This window comes from Microtus ochrogaster, linkage group LG1 (genome assembly GCF_000317375.1).
Source record: "Microtus ochrogaster isolate Prairie Vole_2 linkage group LG1, MicOch1.0, whole genome shotgun sequence".
In the NCBI taxonomy this organism is placed as follows: domain Eukaryota; kingdom Metazoa; phylum Chordata; class Mammalia; order Rodentia; family Cricetidae; genus Microtus; species Microtus ochrogaster.
In genome coordinates, this window is record NC_022027.1 from 28,497,276 (window position 1) to 28,508,920 (window position 11,645).

General features: G+C 42.9%; 1 protein-coding gene across 1 annotated transcript in view; it reads right to left on the minus strand.

The window, feature by feature from the left end:
• Window positions 1-6,070: 6,070 nt before the first annotated feature.
• Txk (TXK tyrosine kinase) overlaps window positions 6,071-11,645 on the minus strand; it is a 37,160-nt gene continuing 31,585 nt past the window's right edge. The window contains exons 12-14 of the mRNA XM_026785278.1: window positions 10,237-10,355; window positions 8,962-9,119; window positions 6,071-6,220 (exon numbers count right to left, since the gene is read on the minus strand). Coding sequence (XP_026641079.1) covers window positions 6,152-6,220; window positions 8,962-9,119; window positions 10,237-10,355 — 346 coding nt within the window. The 3' untranslated portion in view covers window positions 6,071-6,151. The remainder of the gene's footprint in view (window positions 6,221-8,961; window positions 9,120-10,236; window positions 10,356-11,645) is intronic.

The window sequence follows — 11,645 nt, forward strand, 5'->3', positions numbered from 1 at the left end:
TGTGTGTGTGTGTGTGTGTGTGTGTGTGTGTGTGTGTGTGTGTGTGTGTGTGTTTCTAGCTTCTCCAATTCCCTCTCTGGAAAAGGACCAGAGAACTTCTTCCCCAGGATGGCTCAGGGAACTCTCCCTGCCCCAACTGGTCCATGCTTTTCCTGTTGACTGCACTCGTGGCTGATGCTTCTCTGTTAACCTCTTCTGCATCGCTCATCACTTATGTTTTGGTTATTTCATAATGCAGCTGTCACCCAGATATGAGCTGCTCCAGGTGGCTGGGAAGTTAAGTATCTATTATCGATAGCCCCAATATTAGCAAAAACTCCTTTTACTCTCAAAATCTCACTAAATTAGCCAACAAACTCCTCCCGTTGCCAGTGTAGCAACCACACAGCTGACGTTTACCCAAAGTCTTTTCACAGTTTAGACAGGATTCTTTTCCAGTGCCAAGGATAGACCCCAGGGCCTGGAACACACTTTCAACTGCTCTGTGCTGAGCTATACCCAAGTCATACATGTTTTACATATCCTGGAGGGTAGGGGAAGGCTATGTTATTGAGTATCCTTTTTTTAAACGGTATATTTGTTGTTGTGTGTTTGAGTGTTTACTTGCATGTATGTATGTGCACCCACATGAGTGCAATGCCCATGGAGTCCAGAAGAGGGCATTGGATCCCCAGAACTGAAATTACGGGTATTTGTGAGCTGCTGTGTGGATGCTGGCCACTGAACCTGGGTCTTCTGCAAGAGCAGCCAGCACTCTGAACTGCTGAGCCAACTCTCCAGCGCATGTTCTTGGGGATTCTTCTGCCTCCCTGGCTTCTGCTTGTTCATACATGCCATATACAACCAGATTTGAAATACACCCTACGTGCTTCCCACACACACATCAAAATCCAGTCTAACATTGTACCCATGATCCCAGCTGACTCCGCTGAAATCTGGAGCTAATGAAATGGAAAGTCACACCCACTGGCAGCCTAGCAAAGTAGACATCTCTTTTCCCTCAGTCTTCCAGAGGCAGCAGGCACTTCCCTTCCTCCAGCTATTGTGTATGTGTCTCCCCAGTTCCTTTTACTTCCTTGATTAGGCCAAACATTGTATCAGTCTCCATGCTAACCCCTATACTTGTTCAGCCAGATCAATCAGCTTTCTCATCAAATATTTAAAAACACCCAGGTTCCTTGCAAGGCAATTAGAGATGCAAAAACCAACATGAGTGAGACTGTGTCTGTGTGTGTGTCTGTGTGTGTCTGTGTGTGTCTGTGTGTGCGTGCATGTTTAGTTACAGTAAACTTACATCTTTCCTGTCTCCATTTGTCAAGTTCTCTTGCCAAATTCTCCCTTTCTGCCCTGCATTGTACCTCTATGTTTTCTTTTTGTAGCACCTAAAATCTATTCAGTTTTCCCCAATATTTTAAAATGCATCTGGAATATATTGCAATGGTGACAGCAAAGAGTGGGGAATAGAGAGTATATTGCATCATTGCTCACCGACAAAACCTAACTTGATCCAGGTCATCTTTAAAAGTCTTTAGGCCACTTTCATGGCCAGGCGTAACTGAGGATAAGGAGTAAGTGGAACCCTCAAACATGGCTACTGGTAGCATCCTTGGCATCTTCATTTAGAAACATTGCTTAATACTTCCCAAAGACTAAATGTGCATATGGCTTTGGTGCTGAAATTCTGCTCCTTGGCATCCACCTAACAATAATATAGACATATTTTCACCAAAAGACAGCAGAAAAATCTTAATAGTTCAAAAGCTAAAAAAAGTGCAAATTTTCAAGAAAAGTAAAATAGCTGAGTGGAATGACTACAAAATGCAAGACAATGAAGAAATGGAAAAATAAAATATGATGCAACTCTCAGACAGACCAAAAATACATATTATTCCGTAACGGAAGCCAGGTACCAAAGAGTACTTACTATAGGATCCCATCCATATAGACACCAAGATAGCCCACACTCATCCTTGGTGTTAGAGAGCATGATACTAAAACTACTTATCACCTGATGTGGAAGCGCATGTCTTTAATCCCGGAATCCTAAAGACAGAGGCAGGAGGACCTCTGTGAGTTCAAGGCCAGCCTGGTCTATATAGTGAGTTCTGAGACAACCAAGACTACATAGAGAGACCCTGTTTCTATTTCAAGAAAAAAAATTAAAACAACTCTTGGGTTAGTGATTTAGTAAGGGAATGCAGATTGCTTGGAATTCTGGGGAATATCACTTCTTCGCCTGCGTCTGGCTTCACTTATGTCTGCACATCATGAACTTAAGACTATCCACACACTGTGTGCTTTCATCTTCTTTAATTTTAATTTGTTTTCAGTCAATACAGCTGCCACACCAGGCTGGGACTCAGATCTGTACATCGCTCAGCCCTCATCATAGACGCTTCTCGCAGTAGATGGAAATTAACACAGAGACCTACAAGAGGACAGTGTGCAGAGAGTGAGAGACTTGGAGCACTCGGCCCTGAATGGGATGTCTTTATCAAACCCCTCCCCTCAAAACTCAGGGATTCCTGCTTAAGGGAAGCCAGCAAGATTGTAAGAGTCAGAGATGGTAGAGGGCACCAAGGAAACAGCCTCTTCCAGACACATCAGGACTGATGCACATGGGAACTTACAGAGCCTGTGATAGCTCGCACAACACCTGCAGAGTCAAGCCAAAGGAGATTCCAGCACAGAGAAGGGAAAATGGACATTGTCTTAATTAGGGTCGTATTGCTGTAATGAGACACCATGATCATGGCAATTCCTAGAAAGGAATACATTTAATTCGGGCTGGCTTAACAGGTTCAGAGGTTAAGTTCATTATAGTCATGGCAGGAAACATGGTGGCATGCAGGTAAACATGGCACTAGAGAGGTAGCTGAGAGATCTACATTCAGACCAGCAGGCAGCAGGAAGAGCGACACTGGGCCTGGCTTGAACATTTGAAACCTCAAAGCCCCTCCCCCAGTGACACACAACAAGGGCACATCTACTCCAACAAGGTCATGGTACTCTATATGGGCCTATGGGGCCATTTTCATTCAAACCACCACAGATACAAAGTCCCATCTCTAACCAAGAAGTCCTCTACAACAGATACCTTTTGGAAAAAGAGGAAACTAATTTTTTCCAATGAAGTGTCACTAAATATACCAATCACACTTAAGAGCAGGCCCAATGCCCAAAAATATTCTGCCAACAAAAAAATGAACTCTATGTTTTGTGTGTGTGTGTGTGTAATTTTTGCTTTGTTTTAGTTTTGCTTTGCTTTTTGGTTTGATTGATTTTATGGTTTTTAGTTTTCCCTGCTCTGATTTTCACTTTTGCTGTTGTTTTCTTGTTTATTTTAGAGAAAGTAGGGAGTAAAGTGGAGACATCTGGGAGGAGTTGTGGGAGGGGGAAAGAATATGATCAAAATATATGAAAAAATTTAAGAGACGTTTTTAAAGAAAAATTCTTTTAGCTGGGAATTGAACAGAGGACTTCATACATCATAAGCATATGTAGTATTTCTGAGATATACTCCCAGCTCTGTGTACTGATGTGTGTGAGAGTAAAGGGTGACATAGCAAGCCAATATGCTTTTCTGTAAGGCCTAGAACTTACTTAGGCAGTCTTTTAAGTTTACTTCCTCCCAGCACCAGTCCTTTGTAAGTGACTCAATATTACATCTTAAATTTACAAGCAAATGGATGGAACTAGAAACAAAAATGATCCTGAGTGAGGTAACCCAGACCCAGAAAGATAAATATAATAGATATTCAATATATGTGGATATTAACAATTATATAAATAATAGCCAAGATACAATCCATAGACCCAAAGAGGTTAGGTCTAGAGGAAGGGATTAGGGGACACAGACACATGGATCTTCCTGGGAGGGGGAACTAGAGTAGATTTTATAGTAGAGTGGTGGCATGTGGGTCAGGAACAAGAGGATCGGGTTGGGAAGGGGAGAGAAGATGGGGTTGAGGGACAGGATGCAGGGAGAGACAACTAGAACACTGCTCAGATAGCCCAGAGATCCAGGGAAAAACCAAATACTACTGGTCTAAAAAATAGTTACAATCAAATGATTCCTAATGATATTCTGTTATACTCATTGATCAGTGACTAGTTCAGCATCATCAGAGAGGCTTCCTCCCACAGCAGATGGGAACAATAGAGAAACAGACCACAGCCTCACTTTTGCAAAGAGTGAGCAGTTCGGACACACAGCTCTAAATAGGAAATTCCTTCCCTTAGAGCTCAGGGAATCCCACAGAAGAGGAAGGAAAAGAGGGTGTGAGTCAGAGAGGATGGCGGGTGCCAGGGAAGAAAAGGACATGGCTAAGTCAACTGAGCAAAGAACTCACCAGAGACCGAAGCAGCAAGCTCAGGGCCAACCAGGTCTTCTCTAGGGCCTCTGCATATGTATTACAGCTTTCAGTTTAGTTTTTTTTTTTAAATGGGACTCCTGAGTGTGTAAACAAGTGGGTCTCTGATTCTTGAGCCTTCTCTTGGGGCTCTTTTCCCTCTGTAGACCAGACTGGCCTCAAACTCACAGAGATCCTGCCTCTGCCTCCCTAGTGCTGGAATTGAAAATGTGTGCCACCACTTCTTGGTGAGCCTGGTCTTTTCTAATAAGAGACAGGAAGGGGGTAGATGTAGTTGGGGGAGGTGGGAAGGAACTGGGAGGAGTGGAGAGAGAGGAAACTGTAGTTAGGAAATATTTTTAAAAATTAAAGAAGAAAAGTCACTAGCCACATAGAGTATAACAAAGATCATAAAGTATGTGCCCCAACAACCACCATACAGGATAGGACAATATATGAATAATGGACTTCTACTCCTCGTAATCAGACTGTGCTTTATATGGTGCCCTTCTCATGGTGTTTCTGAAGCACTTAAAATGATAAAACTTCCAGTAAATTCCCATAAAAAATTCCGTGATAAACTGAGAACTGTCCTGGAACTCACAGAGACCCTCCTACCTCTGCCTCACACCGTGGGATTAAAAGCATGTGCCACCATGCCCAGAGATAAATTAAGATTTAACCATGATTGTTGATTATTTTAATTACTTACTCTGGACACATTCTGTGGCCTCCTCTTTTGGGAAGAATTAATCATCTTACAAACAGTGCCAGAGACAGTTGTTATAAGGCATTTTATGTTGTTCCATCTCACATAACCAAAGTGTGAAATATCAGAACTAAATCTGGGCTCTGGATTTTCCTAACAGCAGATAGCATTAGAAATGGAAATTTTATCAAGATATGTTCAAAAGGGAACTTTGGCTCAGATTTTCAACAGTGTCTAAAACTAGAATTCAAGAAAATTATGCCCCACAATAATCAGATATGTAGATTAAAAGAGTTTATTAAATAATATATGACAAAATTGTAAGAGACATTTTTAGAATGTTCACATAGGTTTCCAAAGCTATGTTTTCTATAAACATTGATATAGCCCCAAACATGAAAGTCTGTAGGGAGGCTTTTGTGGTGGTTTGAAAAAAAATGTCCCCCAAAAGGAGTGGCACTATTAGGAGGTGTGACCTTGTTGGAGGAAGTTTGTCACTGTGTGGGCAGACTTTGAGGTCTCTTTTGCTCAAGCTTCATTCAGTGTTACACTCAGTCTACTTCCTGTTGCCTGCATATCAACATGTAGCAGCTCCTTCTCCAGCACCATGTCTGCCTGCACACTGCCATGCTCCCCTGCCATGATGATAATGGACTAAACCTCTGGAACTGTAAGCCACCACCTCGATTAAATGTTGCTGTGGTCATGGCGTCTCTTCACAGCGATAGAAACTCTAAGAGAGCTTCTTTAGTCCATAAGTTTCCTTAGCCTTATGAAGAATCAGGGTTTCATGTACATTCGAGAGTTCTGAGGGTGCCTATCATGAAGAAGCCACTTGGAAGGCTGATGTTGTCTGCTTCCTTCACATATGGGATGTGACAGATAGTGGACTTCATAAGTCCCTCCCACATGTGTAGAAAGACTATCAGAATATTTTGTACTGAAATCCTTGTGGAAAGCCTGTGACCTTTTTGCTCCGTTGCCAAGTGTCAATAACCCTAATGGAAGATACTCGCTGTCAGTGACGCCCATGATTTCACCTTGTGACAGGTTTGCAAGATGACCCTGTGGGCTGGCATTCCATTTCAGGTCACCAGGTTTCGGCAATTTCTGTGAGAACCTGAAGCAGTTCAGCAAATGTCGGGCGACTTTTAGGGTTCTGGAAAAGGGAAAGAGAGCTGGTGAGCTTGACTAGCTTTTCACTCAGACATCAGCTGTGGAACTTCAGGACGAGACCTCAACCTGTGCTGGCTCTGCACAAACTGAAGAGAAGCATATCTTAGCTGACACACAGTGGCATGGTTTGCATGTGAGCAAGGTATGGGTGAGCGTGAAAGAGTATAGAGCATTGCACAGATAAAATGGCTAGAGTCATACACACTAGTGTTATGTAGCTATGTAAATCAATTAAAGATGAATATGTATTTCAACTTGGTTTTTCAATCTTACTAGCCACTTTGCAAATTCTCTGTAGCCAGAAGTGGCTACTGTATGGACAGAACACACATAGAATATTCCTACTATAACAGAAATTTCTTTTGGAAAATGATGGGTCTTTGGAGTGTGAGGTCCCCAATTCAGCATCAGTTGTTCACTACATTGGTCCCCTCTAGCAGGAAGGATTTCACATAGAAAGCAAAAGGTATGTCTGCTGGAGGGGACTTTGTAGACCCTGGAGCACAGTCAACCAAACCTGTGCAAGCAGAGATCAGAACACCTTTCCCTGTTTTACTTTTCAGTGGTTTATCTCTGTCTCCCAAAGGAGAAGACATGGTACTGTTGGCATCTTTGGGATCTTTGGGAGTTAGAGCTACTCAGGAATGGAAGGGGGCCAGAGTGTGAGCGCACATCATGAGCCTCGATGAGGCTCCAAGAATAAATCGTGTTGCCTTTCTGGAAGGTTCAAATTCAGCAGGTGAAATCTCTGGCATGTTTATCAACAGTAACACAACCTTTTTTTAAAAAAAAATTAATAAAGTCCCTTTATTCCGATTAACTCGCAATCAAAAATACCATATAGCCTGTTTAAGGACACCATTCAAATATTTCCTTAGCCCCAAGCTCTATACATCTCAACGCAGTTCTATACACTTAAAATGGCCATCCGTAAGCCTCAGGACTATTAGACCTCCACGATTAATTACATTCTAGTAACTTACCTTACACACACACATACACACATATACACACAAAGAGAACTGTGACAGAGTTGAAACTAGAAAAAGTAGCTTTATCTTTTATTCTAATGTGTGTGCATTGTTTGAGTAAATTTTCTATCTGTAATTTGAGACTAAGATTGTGTACTTATTCCTTCTATGATACCCTGTTTACCCTCTTGCTCATAACCACATACATAATATAGAAAACCACAATGCCCTATGCATGTGTATAGGTTTATTAATGCTCCTTGATTTAGGACATGGTCACCACCCAATAAAGCCATTCTAAGTAGAAAATGCCAAGCGCTCAAGATGCATTTTACACAAGCGCTCTACCATAAATCACACCCGGCAGCAGTTTGCAGTAATCACTGGTTCATTCCTTTAATCTGTGGCTGCCGGGGAGATGCCCCTTCCCAGCTTTCCAATAGAGGCTCATATTTTCTATTATTCACCAAGGGAAAGATCAACATTCAATGCTTGAAATATGGCTTTATAAAGTTGGAAAGTTCCAAGTCAAAACTACCATAGACACCATCTGCGTGTTCCTATGCTATTTACATCATGATGGCAAAGTCATTTCTGAGGCAGCTGTTGCTACCAACAGCTTACTTAACAATTCTGTCTTTCAAGATTCCTTGTGGAGAAATTAATCGTGCTTTGTGTTCATACACTGGAGAATCTTCCTAAGTGAAATATTTCTCTGGAATATGAACCACCACAACACTTTCTTTTCTCCTTCCTTCCTTCCTTCCTTCCTTCCTTCCTTCCTTCCTTCCTTCCTCCCTCTCTCCCTCCTTCCTTTCTTTTATCTTTTTTGTTTTTGTTTTTCGAGACAGGGTTTCTCTGTAGCTTTGGAACCTGTCCTGAAACTTGATCTGCAGACCAGGCTGTCCTTGAACTCACAGAGATCCACTTCCCTCTGCCTCCCAGTGCTGGGATTAAAGGCATGCACCACCGCTGCCAGACCCCAACTACTCTTGAAATACTGGTTTCTCTAGTGTTTGTGGATTGGGAATAAAATGACGGGTTGTTGTTTGTTATGTTACTGTTTGTCTTTTAGAGAGCAGGAAACCCTCTCATCAAACTCGGTTTTTCCGGGCTAAGCCTGATAGCTACAGATCAGAGCTCTCAAAAATCAGTCTGCTGAGAGCAGAAGGGTTGTGTTGAAAAGATGTCTGGAAAAGGAGAGCGAGGGGGACAGAAACCCACCCTTCTGCCTTGATTTTTAATCTTGGCATTTCAGCAAAAGGAGCAACTCCTAAGAGATGATTTCCCAAAGGCTGGTTCCCAGCACAGTCTGCCTTCTGTTTCTATTCTGGTTACTCTCTCTATCAGAAGTCGTAAGTGCCAGGGAGAGATGAAACACATTACTTTTAGCCTTGAAAGTGAAGGCAAGAGAAAGCCAAGAACAGAGAATAAGACACCACCCTTCACATTCTGTGGGGAAAGTTCAACACACCAGAGTCTGTGAGCCCACCTTCCAGGTCTTCAAGATGGAAATCATCGAATCCAGAGGCTTTAGAAACATCCAGCTGCTGCCAGAACCGATCTTAGACTGATAAGGCTTGGAAACTGAGCTCCCGGATGAAAAGTCCATTGTGAAAACCAAAATGGCCTCGTGACTCTGGGGTGGGAGTTTCATAAGAACTGGTGCCCTGACTGACAGGGCCATTACCGAGGAACGGGGAGTTCTGGCTGCCACAATACAGTCACAGTCACAGTGACAAGGGCCACCTACCTCATGCCAGCAGCTGTACATAACTCCATAGATGGACATGGGAGCCAGGTGAGGGCGATACAGGCGGAAGCCTTTAGAAATGGCTTCCACCACTTGCAGATTGGACTTATTTTCAAAAGGCATTTTCCCTTCTGAAAAAACTTCCCACATCAGAACTCCTGCAAGGAAGACATGCAAAAACAAGACTCACTTGGAACCAAAAGAACGGTTTGATTCAAATTGCAAGATGTTAATCTCCTCCAGCTTCGGAGTCATGATTGCCCAGAGAGAACACAGTTCTACGTGGTTGCACACTCCTGACTTTTTAAGAGGTCTGTACCTTCAAAATAACCCTAAAAAACGATGCCTCAAACAAAGCTCAAAACCTCGCCTGCTGAGAAACGAGGTCAGTAGAGAGCTAACAAGATCAGTGATCAAACACAACCTTATCGTGAAGAATATACTCACACACTTGTGAGGACAAGGACATCTCTCTTAGAGTCACCCAGGAAAACCAACAGATTTTTGCTTATCAGTTGCAATGGTTGAAAATCAGCTCAGATGAACAGCTGCTCTGAGCATAGATCTACAGTGTCTCTTTCTCCGTGGAGAGTGTTAGTCAATGTGAACATCACATCCCAAGAAGCCAAGGTGCATAGCCCATAAACCCCATAAAGTGAAGGCCATGAACTGTTGTTTCTCTTAGATCTACATGTTAAGAAGTTCAAATTGCCATGTTTGAAAACAGTCAAGCACTGTATAACTAAACAATACAGCGTATGAAATATACTGGAAACCAGCCTCTGTGATATGGGAGCACTGGCTGCATCTGCCTTCTTGGAGACTCCTTGCTGTAGCTTCATGACAAATGCTCACTAGAGAATGGAAAGACCCTGAGAGCAGAGTTGTGTGAAAGGCTGCATGAATCCAGTTGCCAAAGAAGTTACAAGAATGCCTTTAGATTTATCTATCTATCTATCTATCTATCTATCTATCTATCTATCTATCTATCTATTTATTTATTTATTTATAGTGTTCTGCTAGCATGCATGCCTACACACCAGAAGGGGGCACCAGGTTTCACTATAGATGGCTGTGAGCCACCTTCTGGTGGCTGGGAATTGAACTCAGGACCTCTGGAAGAATAGTCAGTGTTCGTAACCTTTGAGCCATCTCTCCAGCCCATAGAAAGGCTTTTCAAGAATGCTACACCATGTCAAACAAGCTCACAAACAAACAAGAGCTGAAAAGAAAGGCTGCCACTGTATTGAATCCAGCAACAACAAATATACTCACCAAACGACCAGACATCAGATTTGCTGCTGTATTTGTTAAAATGGAAGACTTCAGGCGGGGACCACTTGACTGGGAACTTAGCTCCAGAGGAACTGATGTATTCATCATCCAAAACGTACCTACCATCGTGGGAGTCAAGCACACTGTGTTAATGGCCACCCAGGTCTAATTCCTTCGAATACGTTTGTCTGCTCTGACCTGCTAAAACACTGTGTTCCCCCCAGAAAAGACTTGGGCACCATGTTGTCTTGATGGCAGGAGGCCAAGTTGCCCTTCATTTGGTTTCCTCCTCCAGAACCATGTCTCCTTGATTTCATTTTCATGAGATCTCTGGAAACTACTATTCTACAGTCCTAAAACTAGGAAAGACTTACGTTTATTAAGGTCCAGATTCTGGAAAACAAATGGATCTTAATATGCCTTGGTAAAAAAAGACCTCAGTCATTCCCAGGGAATTTAACTAATAAATCTTCTAGATAGACATTCCACAGTGACCAGTACAGATGGCCAGCCATGACCAAAGGGGAAGGACAATGGTTGCACAGATGTCAGAGTGCACATTATTTTAACAGGACCAGCCAGACCATCTCCATGACACCTGTAGCCCCATGAGACACTTAAAACCTGGGCTTTGGCTGCTGAAGAATTCAGAAAGAAATTCTGAATTCATTCAGGTAAACTTCTGGGGCCCTACAAAAAGAAGCTTGTAGCTGGGTGGTGGTGGCACACACCTTTAATCCCAGCACTCAGGAGGCAGAGGCAGGCAGATCTTTGTGGGTTCAAGAACAGCCTAGTCTACAGAGCTAGTTCCAGGACAGCCAGGGCTACACAGAGAAACCCTGTCTTGAAAAGAGAAACCCTGTCTCAAAAAAAAAAATTATTTGTGCAAATACGTGCCTGGGTTTATCCCAGCGATGACTTAAAACCAACTTCCTAACTTGGTCACACGATGTCTGATGGTGACCTCAGAAAATTAGAGCTTATTAAGTACATTTATTTCCTCCTTTCTCTCTCAAAAATACACATTCCTTTTAAGGTCTACAATAGGTGTGTCAACAACAGCCTGGAAGAAGACAAGAACAGGGCACAGTAAAATCCACCTCATGGGGAAACCTGGCATGTGTCCTGAAATCCCAACAGACTGAGCTGCACAGCCACACGGACACTTAGCCCACACAGACACCTTCCCTACAGGGACACTGTCCTCACAAAGACACTTCCTCAGAGCAGAAAGAAAGAGGCAATAGCAACTTCGGTGTGCAAGGCTGAAGATGGAAGGAAGGCTTGGGGAGCAAGATGGCTTGACAGGAAAGGGGCTTACCATAATGCCTGACTACCTGAGTTTGAGATCATAGTGTGGAAGGAAAGAACTGATTCCCACAGTGTCCTGACCTCTACACACACACACA